The sequence below is a fragment of the Gadus macrocephalus genome, chromosome 11 (assembly GCF_031168955.1).
Source record: "Gadus macrocephalus chromosome 11, ASM3116895v1".
Lineage (NCBI taxonomy): Eukaryota > Metazoa > Chordata > Actinopteri > Gadiformes > Gadidae > Gadus > Gadus macrocephalus.
The window spans coordinates 2,516,923-2,538,627 of record NC_082392.1 but is presented as its reverse complement, the minus strand read 5'-3'; the positions used below and the strand labels follow the sequence as shown (position 1 = coordinate 2,538,627).

At 45.4% G+C, this 21,705-nt stretch overlaps 1 protein-coding gene across 1 annotated transcript; it reads left to right on the top strand.

Moving 5' to 3' along the window:
* The first annotated feature begins 3,950 nt into the window (after window positions 1-3,950).
* LOC132467469 (transmembrane protein 17A-like) lies at window positions 3,951-6,048 on the top strand. The gene is made up of 3 exons (XM_060064782.1): window positions 3,951-3,961; window positions 4,388-4,521; window positions 5,289-6,048. Exons 1-3 carry the CDS (start codon window positions 3,951-3,953, stop codon window positions 5,402-5,404), a joined length of 261 nt encoding a protein of 86 aa, XP_059920765.1. The 3' UTR covers window positions 5,405-6,048.
* Window positions 6,049-21,705: the final 15,657 nt, after the last annotated feature.

The window sequence follows — 21,705 nt, the reverse complement described above, 5'->3', positions numbered from 1 at the left end:
TCAGCCGCCACATAGCAGCAAATATACAAGAAAGTCAATAAAGATGAGTACTAATAAAATTATCGGGCCCAGTATGTGAACACTGGTTTCCCAAAGAGCGTGTTTAACCCACGTGGAATATGGCCGACAAGCCGGGGTAGGGACGAGTGAGAGAGCAAGACAACAGGAAATGGTGTGTGTGTGTGTGTGTGTGTGTGTGTGTGTGTGTGTGTGTGTGTGTGTGTGTGTGTGTGTGTGTGTGTGTGTGTGTGTGTGTGTGTGTGTGTGTGTGTGTGTGTGTGTCCTGCTTCACTCTATCCTCAGGTGACATCCACAATGATGTAACCAGATGAAATATGTTCGGCAAGTGGGACTGTACCGAGTGTGTGTGTGCGGGAACGTGTGCGTGTTTATTAAAGTGTGTGTGTCCATATGTTTGTGTTTGTTGCTATGTTTGTTTGTGTGCGTGTGTGTGTCTTTGTTTGTATGTGTGTGTGTGTGTGTGTTACAAGGTTCTGAAAGGTAAGATCTTACCGGTCCAAATAATGGAACCGACCTGTCACATGTCGTTAATCGTTAATCATAACTTATATTTTTAAGTTGCACATTTCTCAACCACACCAACAGAGATCTGACCATCTTCGGTGTGACTGAGTGAGAGTGGGTTATACACCCTATCACTCAACGGTTATGACAGCACCACTACCACTAAGGTTGCTAGTTCGATCCCCCCGGCTCCTCCTCCTAGCTGAGTGTCGAGCTGTCCCTGAGCAAGGCATCTCACCCTAACTGCCACCTTAGGGAAGAGTGCTAGTTCAATCCCCGGCGCCCCCTAGCTGACGGTGGAGTCGACCACGCAGGGCGACAGCCAGCTCGTCAAGAGCAGTCAGGGTGAGGTGCCTTGCTCAGGGACACCTCGGCGCTCAGCTAGGAGGAGCCAGGTCGAACCAGCAACCTTCGGGTTACGAGTTAACCCGCTCTATCTCCTGATCGACTGTCGCCCTGTGACTAACAACTAACTAAGAACGTGTCTCTGTGAACAGACGATGTGCCCATCCCCTCCACCACGGGCCCGGCCTCCACCACGGGCCCGGCCTCCACCACGGGCCCGGCCTCCACCACGGGCCCGGCCTCCACCACGGGCCCGGCCTCCACCACGGGCCCGGCCTCCACCACGGGCCCGGCCTCCACCACGGCCCCCCCAAGCGCGGGCCCCCCCCAGCGCGGAGCATAACGGTGGTATGTACACCACCGTTCATCCTAATGTTAGCGCTGCTGTTTTAGCTCGTTTAGCTTTATAACCTGCACTGCACTTTGGGGGGCGGCATGTGGCTCAGGGGGTAGAGCGGGTCGGCTGGTGACCGGAGGGTTGCTAGTTCGATCCCCGGCTCCTCCTAGCTGAGTGTCGAGGTGTCCCTGAGCGAGACGCCTCACCCTGACTGCTCCTGACCAGCTGGCCGTCACCCTGAGGGGCCGACGCCGCCGTCGGTGTGTGAATGTGTGTGTGATTGGATTGGTGAGTGTGTGTGTGAATGCAGGGGTGAATGGGTGGCATTATTGTCAAGCGCTTTGAGTGGCCACTGGTTAGAACAGAGTGCCAAGCACTAACAATCACTAGGTTAACCCATTCCCCGTACACAACAAAGCTAGGATACGATGCTAAGTACTATTTTTAAGTGCAAGAACGTACAACATACAATAACTGTGTACAATAAGTGCCAGGACATACAATAAGTGCATAAATTAAGTCCCAGGACATACAAACGTACAATAAGTGTGTACATTAAGTGCCAGGACATACAATAAGTGCATACATTAGGTGCCACTGCTATTATCATTATGATTAACCATGTCTGACTATGTACCAACTCTTTCACCTTCTGCGTTTGAGTTGCCATGACGGAGAAGTCAAGACAGACCTCTCTCACATTTTTGTTTGCATATCCTTAGGTGTACAGATCAGTTAAGATCATTAAGATCAGTCAAAATTAATTCTTTGCACCTTCGATTAGTTTGCTTTGAGTTGAGATCGAGTATCAGTTTCAAGTATTTTATGCATCGCATCTATTAATTTTTATCATGACCTGGACTATAATAAATCATTGTAATTAGTATCGCTACAGAAACTGATATATATATATATATATATATATATATATATATATATATATATATATATATATATATACATATACTCATGTATAAACTACTGTCACCTTTTTCATCAATTGTTCTCGTAATCTGGGAGAAACCAATTAATGAAAGCAATGGTACGTCTTAATTTGAGTGATTGAACTCTCAACTCATTTACATTTAAGAGATGTTTGCTGACGCTTTTATCCAAGAATTCTTGCTGACCCTTTTATCAAAGACTTATCTTCACTCTGTTCCAGGTTCTCCTGAAGCTGGAATGGAAGATGGATCTCCAAAACCTCTTCTCGACCCGAATGACCCAGTCAATGTTTAGTTTTATCAGACTTCGGGGAGACTTTACAGCACCTGTTATTATTAGTTAAAGCCCAACTCTTATCTCTCTCTCACACACACACACACACACACACACACACACACACACACACACACACACACACACACACACACACACACACACACACACACACACACACACACACATACGCACACTCTGTTAGGGTTTAATAAATACTACGCTAGGTACCTGGATTGTGGGAATGAGGAGATGTGTCTGACAGAAAGTTGTCAACATTCTAACACACAAAAAAATGAAGTTTAAGTTTTTTTTTTTTTTTGTGGGAATTACCAACAACAAGTGTTTTCCACCAGTTATGTAATGTTTACGTTGAAAAACTACTCAGGGTTTTAAATGCCACAGACCGGTACAACGTCAGACGGTAAACTACCAGAAGTGTTTGTGCAGTTAGAAGAGTTGCCTTTAGCGACAAGAAGAGGGCGCCAGTGGACCATCATTTCGTCAGCACCACCAGTCAAATCAATACCATGTTCTTCTTAATATGCAAACTACATAACACATAACAGTTATATAGTAACCATCATCACTCCTGTGCTCCAACGGTACATTGTTTAGCTCATCGTGTTGAAAGGCTAATGATTAGTTAATGATTAATTGATGATTAGAAAACCCTTGTGAAATTATATCAGCACAGCTGGAATGAAATTGTCTGGGTGACCCCAACCTTTGAACAGTAGTGTATGTATACTCACTTGCAAGGCATTAAACTGGTGGATATTTGTAGCATATGTGCTATATTCTGATGTTCCCTCCCCTCTCCCCTTGCTAACGTGCCTTATTGTCTCGGGCAACGAGCAAACCCTGATGTTTAACCTGGAATGGTAATTATGTTATGTTTTTTGTGATTGGCATGTTTAAATAAAGGATGTTTTTAATGCTGCAATCTGTCCCTCGTAATATACAGTTTATTTGTAATGTTACTTAGCTACATGTTAAAGGTGGTATTTGATAAGAATTGGTTTAGAACAAGAACACTTTAAAAAAGAAACACTTTATTTACATAAAGAAATAAATATAAAAACTTAAGATTCCATGGTCCCTATACCATATATATATATTTGAAAGTAGGCAATGTCTCTTTTATAGAAGGCACATTTTAATGAATAGAAAACGAATGCGTTAAATGAATATTAACTGTATCAGATTGATTCATATCTCATCAAGTCACACCGGATCGTTAGAACATTGAATCGAATCGCATCCAATCGTTCCATCTTTAAATGTATCGTCCCTGAACCGTATCGTAGCACATGCATCTAGATACGTATCGGATCGTCCTATAAAGGAGAGATGCACACACCCCTAATAACTATCATACAAACAAGAATCAGTGATATAAGGGAGCTCATATTGCACATTACAAAAAGGCATCAACCATCACATTTTATCAATAACTTGGTCGGTTTTACACCATCAGTGGATGGTTAATCTTTTTATCTTCCTGGGGGGGTAAGGACTACCAATGCAGAAGAGGTGCTTGAGGTGGTGGAGGGATGGGCTCTGTGGTGGCAGAGGCCTCGATGATCTCCTGAAAGAAAACATAACAAATTAGAAGGAATTATAACTGGGTTATATGGCCACACATGTTATGTACAATATATAATGATAGATAGATATTTCTACCAAAAAAAAATAAAAAAAATACACTGGTTCATAAAATGAAACGACATCACATTGATCCACCATTCTCCAGGCAAAAAAAACAACTGTTTGTATGTGGGTGCCTCTGTGTGTGCGTGCGCTTAGTTGCGTTTGGAGTGTAGTTGTGCGTGCGTGTGTGGGCGTGCGTGAATGAAACTTAGAGACAGAAGCTGAACGATATAGATAAAAAAACAAACACAATAACAACAGACCAATATTGCAATTAACTTGACTTTCCACAGTTTAACACTGGCCAAGTCACCGTCATGCCGGTGTTCTTCTCCCCGGGCCTCAGACGCTGCGCGCCGGGCTGTCCTACGTCGGGAGCGCCGTGTTCGCCAACAACCGTACGACGGACAGCGACGTGGCCCAGGAGCAGGACGACAGATCAGGTTCGCAGCGTTCGTACCGTGTACCTGACCTATCTTCCTGAGATCATCCACGGTTTGCGTTTCGCAACGAACAGAATGTCAACAGGCGAGATCCGGATGGTCTAGAGGGGCTAATAACAATACTAACACAACACAAGTCAGTTAGTACTACTAGTAGTAGTCAGACCACTAGGTCAGCGGTCCCCAACCCCCGGTCCGCGGACCGGTACCGGTCCGTGGGTCATTTGGTACCGGTCCGCAGAGAAAGATTATTTATTTATTTTATTTTATTTTTTTAAATATATATATTTTTTTTATTCACTTCGCAATACTGTCACTCTTTTACATGCCATAAGTCTATATGCAGTTGTTAGATTGCATATATAACATGTTTGCATTTTTGGCAACCTCTGCGCAACATAACCCAACCACCCCCCCGGTCCGTGAAACTTTTCGGAGAATCATACCGGTCCTTGATGCTGAAAAGGTTGGGGACCGCTGCACTAGGTGATGAAGAGATACAGTCAGGTTGTGTTGTAACGGAAGAGATACAGTCAGACGGCTTGATAATGGAAGAGATACAGTCAGGCAGCTTGGTAATGGAAGAGATACAGTCAGACTGCGTGGTTATGGAAGAGATACAGTCAGACCACTAGGTAATGAAGAGATACAGTCAGACTGTATTGTAATGGAAGAGATACAGTCGGACTACGTGGTAATGGGAGAGATAGTCAGACCACTAGATAATGAAGAGAGACAGTAACGGTAATGGCCTCTTGTGTCTCCAGCGGCCCACGAGCTGGTGTCCCACCTGCCGCTCCAGATGCTGCTCTACTTCAACATGTTCTACTTCCCCTGCTGGTGGGCGTCCGCTGTGGCCATGCTCCACCTCAAGGTAACCTAGTTAGTACTCTAGTTAGCACTGCTAGTACTCTAGTTAGTACTTTAGTTAGTCAGTCAGAGAGGGAGCTATAAAGGGCTGATTGCTGTCCAACGTCACGCAACGCGATGACCACGCAGACGCTTCGACGCGATCCTGAAGCTGTTTTGGTTCTGCGTCGGGTTTTAGTGAGCGGACCAATCACAGCCCTTGATGCTGCGTCGCCTCGACGGAAGGGGGCAATTTTGGGGAGGCGCACGCCAGGCCCTTGCAGGGGACGCAAGGAGGTCCGTAAACCCCCTTGCGTTGCGCGAACGTGGTACCATAATCAGCCCTTGAGTTAGTGTCGTGACTCGTGAATGAGTTGTTACTTGTACTTACATCGCTGTGCACTGCTTCTATAAAAACCCATGTCTAGTTGTGTCGTATACAATCCACTATAAGACCTAAAAGTTATTAAAGTTGTAACTATTCATCGTCCTTATGTCTACCTTTCACGTGCTATGTAGGCCTACGTCCAATTGATGGTGTGTGTGTGTGTGTGTGTGTGTGTGTGTGTGTGTGTGTGTGTGTGTGTGTGTGTGTGTGTGTGTGTGTGTGTGTGTGTGTGTGTGTGTGTGTATGTGTATCTCTGTGTGTGTGTGTGTGTGCGTGTGTGTATCTGTGTGTACGTGATCATCCATTCCGTGTGCTGGATAGATGAGCATGGTGGTATAATATGTCCCCTTTATGCTATCGAGTACTGAAAAAAGATGTCCACGCACGCTAATCACACTCACACCTGGTGTATGATATGTCTCCTTTAAGGCATGCAGCACGAGACGGAGGAAAGCACGACCCGTAAGAGGAAATGCAGCTTGAATAAAGACTGGGAAACTATCTATCCCTGGGTGAAACCAGTGCAAGGCGAGTCTGGTATAGTTTTGTGTGAAGTTTGCTTCAGTTATTTTTCCATTTCACACGGAGGAGGTGACTACGATGTAAAACAACACAGATAATGCGAGACTCACAAAAAACGTGTTGCTCAAAAGGAGGCTTCCCATACCGGAAAGTTGCATTTTAATTTTTTATTTTCAGTTATGTGCTACTGAATCAACCAGATGGAAAAGCATAGTAATGTAATAAGCAAGGGGGTAGAATATAAATGTCAATTTTTCCCACATTGTCCCACACAAACGTAGTCTTTATCCCACATCAGATGAATTGGGATCTGGTCACCCTACTAACACCATAATAAGTCAAAGCTATACACACTAGCCCCATAGGGCACTGCACACATTCACAATGCAAGTAACAAGCCACACCAAAGACGCAATCAGACTAGGGATTCAGTTCATCATTCACCCTCCCAACCCAATCATGAAGTGGTTAGACCAGAGAGCCAGGTTTAAAGACGGTTAAACACACATGTGACAGACTCTGCCCAGCCTGTTACATCAGTATCAAAAGTCTCTTTATGGCTAGTGGATGACGCAGAGAAGATGTGGTGTTGATCTATCAGTATTTATTCCGTAAAAAAGGACACAGGGCACATCACATACAGTATTTGCCAAATGTTAAGATATATTGGTGGAGAGGAATGTACCGGGCGAGGGGGGGGGGGCAGACTTTGTTCCATTGTTATTCACAACTCCTCAGAGAGTACAGAGTTGACCGGCAAACACTCACACAAGACATCCCTCTGTAGTCAATGACATCAGTATATTTCTCAGTTCACTTAGATAAGAAGTATAAGTAAGGTTAACTTTAAGCATAAATTATATAAGAACATAAGGTAAATATATTTACGATGGAGCCAAATGTTAAACTCTTGATATTGCCCTGGCCTTCCTGTGTTAAACTAAGGCCCGCATTCTGATGAACCCCCGACGCCACATGTAAATGGCCTCTTAGAGAAACATCTGCTACCCCTTCTTCGTCTGTGGTTTTAGAATGTATATTATGTAGACTTCAAATTAGAGTTGAGTTAACTACTCCATACCCCGGTTAAAAGCACTAACGTTGGGTTCTTTAGAAAAGGTACTCGAATCAGGCTCGCTTTTGACTCACTTTACTTGTTAAAGTTTCGGTATGGTAACTATGAATCAATAGGAGGGGAATTGTGTAAAATGCGCACGGAGATTCAACCAGCCGACCATTACATGGGCTACCGTGTGTTTCTGTCCTCTCTGGGGCGCGCGCCTGTTCCTATACACAGAGTAGGCGTGGCCTATATGACGTAGTACATGCTCTGGTGGCTATTATCTGAGAGCCTGCCTCCGGCATCCTCATATGTGTGATGATGCTTCCTTCTTGTGGTTCTTCGTCAGTGGTTTTAGAATTCTGCAGACTTCAAATTAGAGTTAAGTTAACTAATCCATACCCCGATTAAAATCAGACACTACCAGCTTTAGGATTATGACTGTATATGCCATAAACAAATAAAGTGGCATTGTTAACTATCACAAATGCATATTTTACTGTATAAATTAATATTGCTTTCACAGGGCTCATCTCTTAAACACATGTGGTAAGTCATGGTGATTTAAGATCAGGTTAATGAACAAGGCGATGAATGTATTTTAATCAAAGACCTCACTTCATATAACTGTAATGCATAATATGTAAACTTCAAATAACTAATGTTTAATAAGTTAACTCTTTGTATCTAATGTTTGAATGTATGAATGTAACCATGTGGGAAGTAAAGATAAATAATAATGGGGAAGGGGGAAGGCCCATAGACAAATAGTCAAGAATGTTTTATCAGTTCTTTAATGTACATACAAAGATACGTTGCTGAAGTGTGGATGGCCAACAGTTAAAGAGATCTTTGATTGATTGACAACTCTGGGCTACTGGATCCTCCATAACACCTGTATTCATTGACTGCCAGCAGAAGCTACCAGGGTAAGGGCTAACCACCAGTCAGCTCCAATAGGCTAAGGGCTAACCACCAGTCAGCTCCAATAGGCTAAGGGCTAACCACCAGTCAGCTCCAATAGGCTAAGGGCTAACCACCAGCCAGTTCCACCAGGCTAAGGGCTAACCACCAGCCAGCTCCACCAGGCCAGGCTCAACTAGATTGAATGTGTATGGGGGCTGTATATCTGTGGACATGTTGGTGTTTATTATTCTGCTGGAGGGTAATTATGTTTTAATTGTCATCCAGAGTGGGGGTAGTGTTACGAGAGTAGCGTATGTGTGTGCGCCAGAATGTCTGTGTGCGTGTGTGTGTGAGAGACGTCAGCGAATGAGTGAGCGAGCCATAGGGTGTGTCTGTTTAGGGAAGAGTGCAACGAGTCCGGTTATGTTTGGTGCAGACGTGTACTGTCGGTTGTTGAAACTGTGGGATAAGGTACCCAGCCGTCAAGAATCAGTGCCCGTGTCATTCCGACCTGCCAGCTCCAACAGGGCAGGCTAAGGACTAACCACTGGCCAGCTCCACCAGGCCAGGCTAAGGACTAACCACTGGCCAGCTCCACCAGACTAAGGACTAACCACTGGCCAGCTCCACCAGGCCAGGCTAAGGACTAACCACTGGCCAGCTCCACCAGACTAAGGACTAACCACCTGCCAGCTCCACCAGGCCAGGCTATGGACTAACCACCTGCCAGCTCCACCAGGCCAGGCTAAGGACTAACCACCTGCCAGCTCCACCAGGCCAGGCTAAGGACTAACCACCTGCCAGCTCCACCAGGCCAGGCTCCAGCAGCAGCAGCTGCCTCCTAAAAAATGACCCCCTTGTGATGAGGATTCGGCTGTTACAATGAATGTTTTCACAAAGTCATTGGATCAGCAGAAAGAGTTTTACAAGGAGATGTTACTGCAGCAACAGGATAACTTTAAATGCTTTATTCAGCTCATCATGGATGCTACTAACGAGAGACTGGATGGCGTTATAAGAGGTGTGCAGGACCGTAAAACTGGCTTGGAATTCACCCAAGAAAAGTTTGAAGAGAAAAGAGGAGGCTACATTGAGTTTGAAACAAATAGAGTGTATACACTGGCGCCAGGAACGAGTAACTACCACGGTATCTCGAAGTACGATCTGGCGATGACTGCCGGGAAAACAGGTGTATTTAAAGGGGAGTTGATGCAGGCCAGGTGTGAGCAGTTCATTGGCAGGAAAAGCACAGAGACAGGCAGGGGGTGTGGCCAACACAGGCGGAGAATAAAGAGCACCACAACAGTGGCCATGACATCACTGGCTTGAAATGGTTCAACGCTCAATCATTCTGATTATGTCTCTGATTTTAAACTAACGTTTTAATTTGTCTTATGGGTACAAAGAAAAAAACGACTTCTGTGTCATTAAATTGCCAAATAATGGTTTGATATTAGCTCATTTAAAAATGTGCAGCCTAAGAAACAAGGTCCATGAGATGGCCACAATCTGCTCATCAAGCAATATTCATGTTGTAGCTCTGGCAGAAACACACCTAGACACTACTTTTAATGATTCTGAGCTGTGCGTTAAAGGGTACAGGTTATATAGACGAGACAGGGACAGATATGGCGGTGGAGTTGTATTCTATGTTCAGGAACACATTCCAGTTGTGGTGCGGGAAGACGTCACTTGCACTGACATTGAGAGGATTTGGCTATAGATTCACCTTCCACTTTGTAAGTGCGGCCGCCGACCGAGAGTCGGCGCTCTGTTACCTGCACGTTACCTGCATCCCAGCGCCACGCCTCCTCTGCGTCATGCAGTGCGCCATTGTGGTCTATTCTTTCCTAGCTTCAACGCGGACACGTGTAGCTTCATACTCCGACTGAGCTGCGCTGAGAAAGTAGTCAAAGCCATGGTTTCGCATAGGTTTCTGATCCCTGTCCTCATCATGCTCTCCGGGCTGCCGCTCTGCGACACGCCCTCGGTAGGAAGTGTCCGAGCAGGTAAGTTATATTGTTACATTACAATCTCGCTGATGAGGCTCATATTATTTTTTTGGTCATATTGGGATGGGATGGGATCACTCTTTATTGTGGAGCAAACTGCGACTTGGTCTGCCATCAAATCAGTATGAGAGTCTGAGTAAAGACTTAAATCCATCATTGCATCAGAATCAGTCACTTTTAATACATGTTATTGTACAGTAAGTACACAAGAGTACATTTATTAGGCTTGGTTCCTCAGCAGCCACATAGCAGCAAAAATACAAGAAAGTCAATGAAAATGAGTACAAATGAATCTATCTGGCCCATTATGTGAACACTGGTTTCCCATAGAGCGTGTTTAACCCACGTGGAATATGGCCGAACAAGCCGGGGCAGCGACGAGTATGAGAGCAAAACAACCGGAAAAGCTGTGTGTGTGTGTGTGTGTGACTGAGTGAGAGAGGGTTATACACCCTATCACTCAACGGTTATAATAATAATACATTTAATTTAGAGGCGCCTTTCAAGACACCAAAGGTCACCTTACAGAGCATATAGTCATCATTCAAAACTATGTAAAACAGACTAGGAATAGAAGAAAAACAGAGGTTAAACATGAAGAGTAATAATAATTAATAACACTCAAAGACGCCTACAGTGAAGGGGGGACCTCACTAACCACCACCAATATGTAGCACCCACTTGGGTGATGCACGGCAGCCAATCGGCGCCAGAACGCTCACTACACACCAGCTTGAGGTGGAGAGTTAGGGATGAGGTGGAGAGTGAGGGAAAAGAACGTTTAAACACTATCGACCATGTAAACACTATCGATCAGATTTAAACAATATCGACCACATGTAAACACTATCGCCCACATTTAAACACTGTGGACCACATGTAAACCCTATCGACCACATTTAAACACTATCGCCCACATTTAAACACTATCGCCCACATTTAAACACTGTGGACCACATGTAAACCCTATCGACCACGTGTAAACCCTATCGACCGTATTTAAACACTATCGACCACATTTAAACATGTAAACCCTATCGACCACATTTAAACACTATCGACCACATTTAAACACTATCGACCACATTTAAACACTATCGACCACATTTAAACATATAAACCCTATCGACCACATTTAAACCCTATCGACCACATTTAAACCCTATCGACCATATTCAAACACTATCGACCACATTTAAACTATCGACCATATTTAAACACTATCGACCACATTTAAACACTATCGACCATATTTAAACACTATCGACCACATTCAAACCCTATCGACCACATTTAAACCCTATCGACCACATTTAAACCCTATCAACCATATTTACACACTATCGACCACATTCAAACACGATCGACCACATTTAAACCCTATCGCCCACATTATGTGGTTATGACAGCACCACTACCACTAAGGTTGCTAGTTAGATCCCCCCGGCTCCCCCTCCTAGCTGAGTGTCGAGCTGTCCCTGAGCAAGGCATCTCACCCTAACTGCCACCTTAGGGAAGAGTGCTAGTTCAATCCCCGGCGCCCCCTAGCTGACGGCGGAGTCGACCACGCAGGGCGACAGCCAGCTCGTCAGGAGCAGTCAGGGTGAGGTGCCCTGCTCAGGGACACCTCGACGCTCAGCTAGGAGGAGCCGGGGATCCAACTAGCAACCTTCGCGTTACTAGTTAACCCGCTCTACCTCCTGATCGACTGTCGCCCTGTGACGAACGACTAACTAAGAACGTGTCTCTGTGAACAGACGGCGTGCCGCCCCCCAGCAGCACGGCCTCCCCCCCTACGGACCCGGCCACCATCGAGGACCCGGCCACCATCGAGGACCCGGCCACCATCGAGGACCCGGCCACCATCGAGGACCCGGCCACCATCGAGGACCCGGCCACCATCGAGGACCCGGCCTCCACCACGGTCCCGGCCACCACCACGGCCCCCCCCACCACCACGGCCCCGGCCACCACCACGGCCCCCCCCACCACCACGGCCCCCCCCACCACCACGGCCCCGGCCACCACCACGGCCCCGGCCACCACCACGGCCCCCCCCACCACCACGGCCCCGGCCACCACCACGGACCCCCCCACCACCACGGCCCCGGCTACCATCGAGGACCCGGCCTCCACCAAAGCCCCCCCAAGCGCGGGCCCCCCTCCCCTCCTGCGGAGCAGAACTGTCTGTCACACTAAGGGGTCAAATCTGCCGTTCGTGTGTAAATGGGTGTCTGATTGGATTGGTAAACGGGTGTCTGATTGGATTGGTAAATGGGTGTCTGGTAGGATTGGTGAATGGGTGTCTGGTAGGATTGGTAAATGGGTGTCTGATTGGATTGGTAAATGGGTGTCTGATTGGATTGGTGAATGGGTGTCGGATTGGATTGGTGAATGGGTGTGTGATTGGATTGGTGAGTGTGTGGGAATGGATGGGTGAATGGGTGTATGAATGCATGGTTGAAGGGGTGGCATTATTGTCGGGCGCTTTGAGTGGCCACTGGTTAGAACAGAGTGCCCAGCACTAATGTCGTGTTCCCGTCGACGCCATTTTGTTTTTAAGACTCGATAAGTAGATTGGCTAACACAGAGCTTTCGTGTTGCTGACGGATGTCACAATCTCTGTGTTCGTCAATCTACTTATCGAGTCTTGAAAACAAAATGGCGTCGACGGGTGATCTACTGATGGTATTGCGTGTATAAAACAGGCCCCCAGGATCAGGCCCCCAGGATAGGCGCATACTTCCGCAATCCACCAGTGCTCAGAGGCCAAGCCTGGTATTGCAGCTGTTTAAGCTGGCTGTGGACGGGGGTCCGTCATTTCATGTGGCCCAGAAGTAGATATCGCCGTCCACTCCAATACAAGTGGGGAACAGGATTGTGTCTCCGCAAAAAATGTCTGGATATCAATCAAAGGCTCATAATTACCTTCATGCCATGTCCTAAAAAAATGTAAGTTTTTTCTTTCCTTAACGCCACCTCAAGCGTTTTATTAGCCGTTATCTCGCTGGGGAAGAGGGGTGTGCAGCTGAAAGGAGTCGTAGTGAAGCAAATGGCATCCGAGAGGGCCTAGTTCAGTGCTCCGTTTTTTGGACTGGTTCATCTGCTGCTCAATAACTCTCACGGTCCTCTGCTTGCGATCATTGTGATTCATCATGTATTGATCCATTTATTCAAAAGATCCAAAGACAAAGAAGCGGTGCATTACGGTATCAGTTCTATATTTCTGCATCCGGTACGTCACGGACTAGGTCACGTGTCTTGGCCACATAACGCGGAAGCAAATCGCTCCTGTATGATGCCCTGCGCCACTGAGCAGTTTCCATAGGAATGAATGGGCGGCCATTTTCGGTCTGTGGTCCATCCTTTAATATGTCCATGCCCAGGATAGGCGCATACTTCCGCAATCCACCAGTGCTCAGAGGCCAAGCCTGGTATTGCAGCTGTTTAAGCTGGGAGTGGACGGGGGTCCGTCATTTCATGTGGCCCAGAAGTAGATATCGCCGTCCACTCCAATACAAGTGGGGAACAGGATTGTGTCTCCGCAAAAAATGTCTGGATATCAATCAAAGGCTCATAATTATAATTCTACCCTGTTCTAAAAAAAATTAAGTTTTTTCTTTTCAAAACGCCTCCTCAAGCGTTTTATTAGCAGTTTATGTTGGGTGGGCAGCTGAAACAAACGGCTCCTTGCTATGGACCTATTTTGAAGTGCACGGCTCCGTCTGAGATTTGTCCTTTTACTTAACATGAATGGCGTTGAACACGGATACATAGCACACATATCATTGAAATAGCTGGAACAGGCACGGACGTATTGATTACCTGAATGATTATGGGAGACCTACGTAATTTTCATAATATTGTTAATTGTCTAATATTAACATTTCAGTTGCGTTGGTAGGTATTTCATTTTCATTTGCTTGTTTAGCTATGTATGTCAGGGTTATGGTTAGCTATGACAGTTGACAATGTTGGTGTATTACAATTCATTATTTGGGTAGGCTACTCCAACTTCGTTGCTGGTCGATATGTAAACATTTACTTTTATATAAATTATTGATTGCATTTTTTCGTAAATAGTTAGTTGGAAGGAATCTGTTTCTTAAGCAATAACATTGAACTGAATTTTTTAGGCCTACATACGTTTACTATGTTACTATGGTAGGCCTATTATATGGAGCAATCTTACATATTTATGAAGTTTCCAGATCAATAAAGTTCTATCTCTTTTTATTTGAACTGCCTGTATGTCCTCTTGATTATAGTATTACAGTGTGTACCTTGGTTATCAGCTATCATAGAATGGTGTCCAAATGGCTCCATGTGTAAGAAATAGGATTTGAACCAAGTGTTACAATAAAAAAAGCTTTTATTACAAGACCCCCCACCCAAAATTTTAACAAAACACTTTTTTTGGCTGTTTGGCTGGGGCAGAAGAGTGGAAGGGGAAACAAAGACAGGTAGCCTAAAGAAGAAGTAAGGAAAGGAATGAGAGGAAGAACAGTGAAATGAATGAACAGTGTGATAAACGCAAATGATTTCCAAAAAGGTTATAATTACTGATTTATCAAATACGCAGAGAAGAGCATCATCGAATAAAGATTAAGGACCTGGATTATATTTTACAGTATTGAAAACTGTTGAAATTACAATTCAGAGTGGAGAAGGCTGAAGGCATTGGTCCTAAAAGTGTCAGTTTCACCTACTCTGGATTATCGCTTCAAGAGACTGTGAAATGCTTTTTAAAAAAATTTCATTTCCCCTATTGGTGAAATGAACCTTGTCTTTTAAGTATAAACCACAGCAGTTAAACCTTATTCCAGGATGCTCTACGCTGTTGCCTCCTAGCTCTACACTAACAAATGCGTTCATCACACTGTTCACCCATTTCCTAGCGTGATTTAGCTTCCCCGGATGGTCAGCCCTCCACCGGCGTAACCTAATTAGAAGAATTTAACCTTAAGTATATATATTTTTTTATTTTATTTTTTTATTTATTCATTTCTTTTGTTAGTTTGTTTTATTTTGTTTATTTTGTTTCGTTAGTTTGGTTTTTTCTTTGAATTTATTTTTATGATTTAAAGTATCATTTGCCAACGTCCTTGTCACAAACTCCTGTGTAGTAGTCCAGTAGGTGGCGGTATATGGGGAAAAACTATGATCCACCACTAAACTAGAAGAAGAAGAAGATCTCTGCATCCGGTACGTCACGGACTAGGTCACGTGTCTTGGCCACATAACGCAGAAGCAAATCGCTCCTGTATGTTACCCTGCGCCAGTGAGCAGTTTGCATAGGAATGAATGGGCGGCCATTTTCCAGTCTGTGGTCCATCCTTTAATATGTCCATGGTATAAAATGTACATTTTAATAAACAATCTGTACACTTACAAAGGTCTCAATGCCTCGTTTTATATGTTAAGACCCTTATTGTACTACCAAAGAAGTGTCGGCTTACTTCTAGCCTTTTAAATGGTTTTAATTTATTTTATGGTACAACGAAAACAACTACTTCTGTGTCATTAAATTTGCCAAAGAAGGGCTGGATATTAGCTTATTCAAACATTTGCAGCCTAAGAAACAAGGTCCATGAGATTGCCACAATCTGCTCATCAAGCAATATTCATGTTGTAGCTCTGACAGAAACACACCTAGACACTACTTTTAATGATTCTGAGCTGGCTGTTAAAGGGTCCAGGTTATATAGACGAGACAGGGACAGATGGCGGTGGAGTTGTATTCTATGTTCAGGAAGACATTCCAGTTGTGGTGCGGGAAGACGTCACATGCACTGACATTGAGAGGATTTGGCTGTAGATCCACCTTCCATTTTGTAAGTGTTGGGCAAAATAACCTGCTGAGTACATCACATGTACATTATAAATATAGCTAACTCCTACCCTAGCCTGATGAGCACATCACATGGCAGACACATTACAATATAGTCAACTCTTGCTCTAACCCAACGAACACATAACACAAACATGATAATATATAGTCAGGTCAAGGCCGGGAGCCAAGGCCCCATTTCCCAAGCAGGCAAATGGTAGACACTCAGACAATGCACCAGTCATCCTCAAGAACGGGAGAGCCGTTTTAGTTTATCACACAGGAGACACTTTGAGGAGCTCTCCCCCGTTAGGACACATGCATATACCAGGGGCCTGGGAGCCAAGGTCAAGCAAAAACACACAGAACCACACACACCTCAAACGCACACACCTCATCGAGAGGAGGATACAGCATAAGACTGTATCACACAGGGACTCTTGATCTTCTTCTGAAGCAGACCTTCCACGGAGGCGAAGCTCTGGACGAACCATCAGCGCTGATTAGGGACTTAGACATATTCGATCTCTCACGCTTTATGACTCTGTATAACCGTTGCCACTTTACTTAATAAATCCAAGGTCCTCGTGCCGACAGACTTTATTACCTCTCTGTCTCATTTCATCTGGTCCAGTAACTAGACAGACCGTTTTTCCCCTCATAAGTGCGGTCGGTGACCGAGAGTCGGCAGGTAAGTTATATTTTATTGTTACATAACAATCTCGCTGATGAGGCTCATATTGGGATGGGATGGGATCACTCTTTATTGTGGAGCAAATTGTGACTGGGTCTGCCATCAAATCAGTATGAGAGTCTGAGTAAAGACTTAAATCTGTCGTTGCATCAGAATCAGTTACTTTTATTGCATGTTATTGTACAGTAAGTACACAAGAGTACAATTATTAGGCTTGGTTCCTCAGCAGCCACATAGCAGCAAATATACAAGAAAGCCAATAAAGATGAGTACTAATTAAACTATCGGGCCCAGTATGTGAACACTGGTTTCCCAAAGAGCGTGTTTAACCCACGTGGAATATGGCCGAACAAGCCGGGGTAGGGACGAGTGAGAGAGCAAGGCAACAGGAAAAGGTGTGCCTGTGTGTGTGTGTGTGTGTGTGTGTGTGTGTGTGTGTGTGTGTGTGTGTGTGTGTGTGTGTGTGTGTGTGTGTGTGTTGTGGTAACTCGGTTAGGTAGAAGGGCTCAAAGTAAGGACCAGGCAGGGTGTGAGGGTCCAAAGCCTCAAACGGCGGTTTATTGCACTCGGTTTCTTATATCCACACAAGTGCACGCTGTTCATCGAAGTTGGGGGGGGTTGCTCGAGTCGTCGTCCACGTGTCCGCCGTGCGGCTCACTCTACGCTCTCGGTCGTCTGCGTTGTCCTCTCTTCCACTCGACTCCTCTCGATCTGTCGTTTGGTGGCCTCCTTTTAACACCTGGGTGCCTCCTGCCCAGGTGCTCCTCGTTTCCCCGATTGCGGCTCTCGGGAGGTTGGGATTTGTCGCCGGCTGTTGGCCACCGGCGGTATATCCCGGCCTCGACTCTCCCGAACAGGGGGCGTGGCACCGGGGGAATGCCACAGTGTGTGTGTGTGTCCTGCTTCACTCTATCCTCAGGTGACGTCCACAATGATGTAACCAGATGAAATATGTTCGGCAAGTGGGACTGTACCGAGTGTGTGTGTGCGGGAACGTGTGCGTGTTTGATAAAGTGTGTGTGTCCATATGTTTGTGTTTGTTGCTATGTTTGTTTGTGTGTGTGTGTGTGTGTGTCTTTGTTTGTATATGTGTGTATGTGTGTTTGTGTGTGTGTTACAAGGTTCTGAAAGGTAAGATCTTACCGGTCCAACTGATGGAACCGACCTGTCACATGTCGTTAATCGTTAGTTACTACCAAAGAAGTGTCGGGCTACTTCTAGCCTTTTAAATGGTTTAAAAAAGTGATTTAGTTTTTACCATAACCACTGCCCCCATTGTTCAAAGTTTATAGCGTCTTGATAGAATCGGCTAAAAACAGCCAACTGAAGAAAGCGTCTATATGCGTTTTTTGTGCTCCAAAACGAACGTTTCAACTCGTTATCATACAAAACATATCCCAAATCCTTTTTACACCGGAATTCCCCTTTAATGTACATACAAAGATACGTTGCTGAAGTGTGGATGGCCAAAAGTTAGAGATCTTTGATTGATTGACAACTCTGGTCTACTAGATCCTCCATAACACCTGTATTCATTGACTGTCAGCAGAAGCTACCAGGCTAAGGGCTAACCACCAGTCAGCTCCAATAGGCTAAGGGCTAACCACCAGTCAGCTCCACCAGGCTAAGGGCTAACCACCAGTCAGCTCCAATAGGCTAAGGGCTAACCACCAGTCAGCTCCACCAGGCTAAGGGCTAACCACCAGCCAGCTCCACCAGGCCAGGCTCAACTAGATTGAATGTGTATGGGGGCTGTATATCTGTGGACATGTTGGTGTTTATTATTCTGCTGGAGGGTAATTATGTTTTAATTGTCATCCAGAGTGGGGGTAGTGTTACGAGAGTAGCGTATGTGTGTGCGCCAGAATGTCTGTGTGCGTGTGTGTGTGAGAGACGTCAGCGAATGAGTGAGCGAGCCATAGGGTGTGTCTGTTTAGGGAAGAGTGCAACGAGTCTGGTTATGTTTGGTGCAGACGTGTACTGTCGGTTGTTGAAACTGTGGGATAAAGTACCCAGCCGTCAAGAATCAGTGCCCGTGTCATTCCGACCTGCCAGCTCCAACAGGGCAGACTAAGGACTAACCACTGGCCAGCTCCACCAGGCCAGGCTAAGGGCTAACCACTGGCCAGCTCCACCAGGCCAGGCTAAGGGCTAACCACCAGCCAGCTCCACCAGGCCAGGCTAAGGGCTAACCACCAGCCAGCTCCACCAGGCCAGGCTAAGGGCTAACCACCAGCCAGCTCCACCAGGCCAGGCTAAGGGCTAACCACCAGCCAGCTCCACCAGGCCAGGCTAAGGGCTAACCACCAGCCAGCTCCACCAGGCTAAGGGCTAACCACCAGGCCAGGCTAAGGGCTAACCACCAGCCAGCTCCACCAGGCCAGGCTCCAGCAGCAGCAGCCGCCTCTTGGTAAGATAAACCATGCCTCCTAAAAAATGACCCTCTTGTGATGAGGATTTGGCTGTTACAATGAATGTTCTCGCAAAGTCATTGGATCAGCAGAAAGAGTGCAGGAGGACAGACTTTCTAATTGACGGGATTGCGGATGAGAAAGGAGAGAATTGGAATGAATCCGAGAAGAAGGTACGACAAATGTTTTCAATTAATAGGGGCCAACAAGCTAGTCATCACCCATTGAGGTGGACATAGCCAATCACTTGTTAGGGGAGCGATAGCTGCTGGACCCAAGAGCAGAACACAGACAGGACAGGAGTTGGAATGACAGTGAACAGGTTTATTGAGTAAAACCAGGAGTGAGGCAGGAGGTAGGTTGGAGAGTGGGGCGTATCGGGCTGGAGGGAGTGAAGACTGCAGGCGACGATCCAAAAACTATAGGCAAGAGAAAACAAAGGTGAGGCATGAGAACTCAACAAGAGAAACCACTAGAGAGTGTATACACTGGCACCAGGAACGAGTAACACGAAGTATGATCTGGCGATGACTTGTGGGAAAACAAGTGTTTTTAAAGGGGAGTTGATGAGTTGATGCAGGCCAGGTGTGAGCAGTTCATTGGCAGGAAAAGCACAGAGACAGACAGGGGGTGTGGCCAACACAGGGGGAGAATTAACAGCACCACAACAGTGGCCATGACATCACTGGCTTGAAATGGTTCAAAGCTCAATCATTTTGATTATGTCTCTGATTTTAAACTAACGTTTTAATTTGTTTTATGGGTCCAAAGAAAAAAACTACTTCTGTGTCATTAAATTGCCAAATAATGGTTTGATATTAGCTAATTAAAAAATGTGCAGCCTAAGAAACAAGGTAGATGAGATTGCCACAATCTGCTCATCAAACAATAATCATGTTGTAGCTCTGACGGAAACACACCTAGACACTACTTTTACTGATTCTGAGATGTGTGTTAAACGGTACAGGTAATATAGAAGAGACAGGGACAGATATGTCGGTGGAGTTGTATTATATGTTCAGGAACACATTCCAGTTTTGCGGAAGGGCATTAGATGCAAATCATTTTGGCACGGATTCGCATTCCATTTTGTAAGCGTGAGGCGTCGCCATGTTACCTGCATCCCAGCGCCACGCCTCCTCTCGGTAACGCGCCACGCCATTTTCTAGTCTATTCTTTACTAGTTTTCACGCAGGCGCCACGTGTAGCTTCATACTCCGACTGAGCTGCGCTGAGAAAGTAGTCAAAGTAGTTCTCTGAGGAAAACTTTGTTCAACCCGAATTAACTTTGCCTTTTATCCATTCATTGATCTCGTCGCCATGTTTCAGCCAAGGGGTCTGACCCTTTTCATCATCGTCGTGATCTCCCTGCTGCCGCTCTGCGACACACCCTTGGAAGAACTGATCCCTGCAGGTAAGTTATATTTTATTGACATATTAATAATACTGTAATACAATCTCGCTAATGAGGCTCATATTAGGATGGGATGGGATCGCTCTTTATTGTGGAGCAAACTGCGACTGGGTCTGCCTTCAACTCAGTATTGGAGTCTGAGTAAAGACTTGTCGTGTTCTTGAAGAAAGTAGTTCAATCCGGGTCGCTTTTAACTCACTTTATTTGTTGAAGTATTTCGGTATGGTAACTATGAAGCAAGAGGAGGGGAATTGTATTTAACACGCGTGGAGAAAAATACCGCAGAGCTATCTTCCAGCCAAGCCCCGGGGCCATGAGCCAAATGTTTCAAATCTGAATCTCGCTCTGGGTTTTATCAAGTAAGCGTGGCCTATGTGACGTATTGGCTCCGGCTTCCTCACCTGTCTAAAGGTGCTAGTAGTTATTGCAGCTTATATGTTCGATCCTGCTTCCATGCGGCTATGTTGGGGTAATTACAGCTTATGTGTTTGATCTTGCTCCCATGTGGCTATGTGGGGGCAGCTTATGTTTGTAACTCACTTTATTTGTTAAAGTATTTCGGTATGGTAACTATGAAGCAAAAGGAGGGGAATTGTATTTAACACGTGTGGAGAAAAATACCACAGAGCTATCTTCAAGCCAAGCCCCGGGGCTGCCATGTTTCAAATCTGACTCCCGCGCTGGGTTGTATCAAGTAGGCGTGGCCTATTTGATGTTGGTGGCCTATGTGACGTATTGGCTCTGGGTTCCTCACCCGTCTAAAGGTGCTGCCATCTGTGGCTGGAGTAGTTATTGCAGCTTATATGTTCGATCCTGCTTCCTTGTGGCTATGCGGGGGTAATTACAGCTTATGTGTTCGATCTTGCTCCCATGTGGCTATGTGGGGGCAGCTTATGTGCTTAAAATACGTATCAGACTTAAATCTGTCTTTGCATCAGAACTAGTTACTTTTATTACATGTTATTGTACAGTAAGAACACAAGAGTACAATTATTAGGCTTGGTTCCTCAGCAGCCACATAACAGCAAAAATACAAGAAAGCCAATAAAGATGAGTACAAATAAAAATATTGGGCCCAATATGTGAACACTGGTTTCC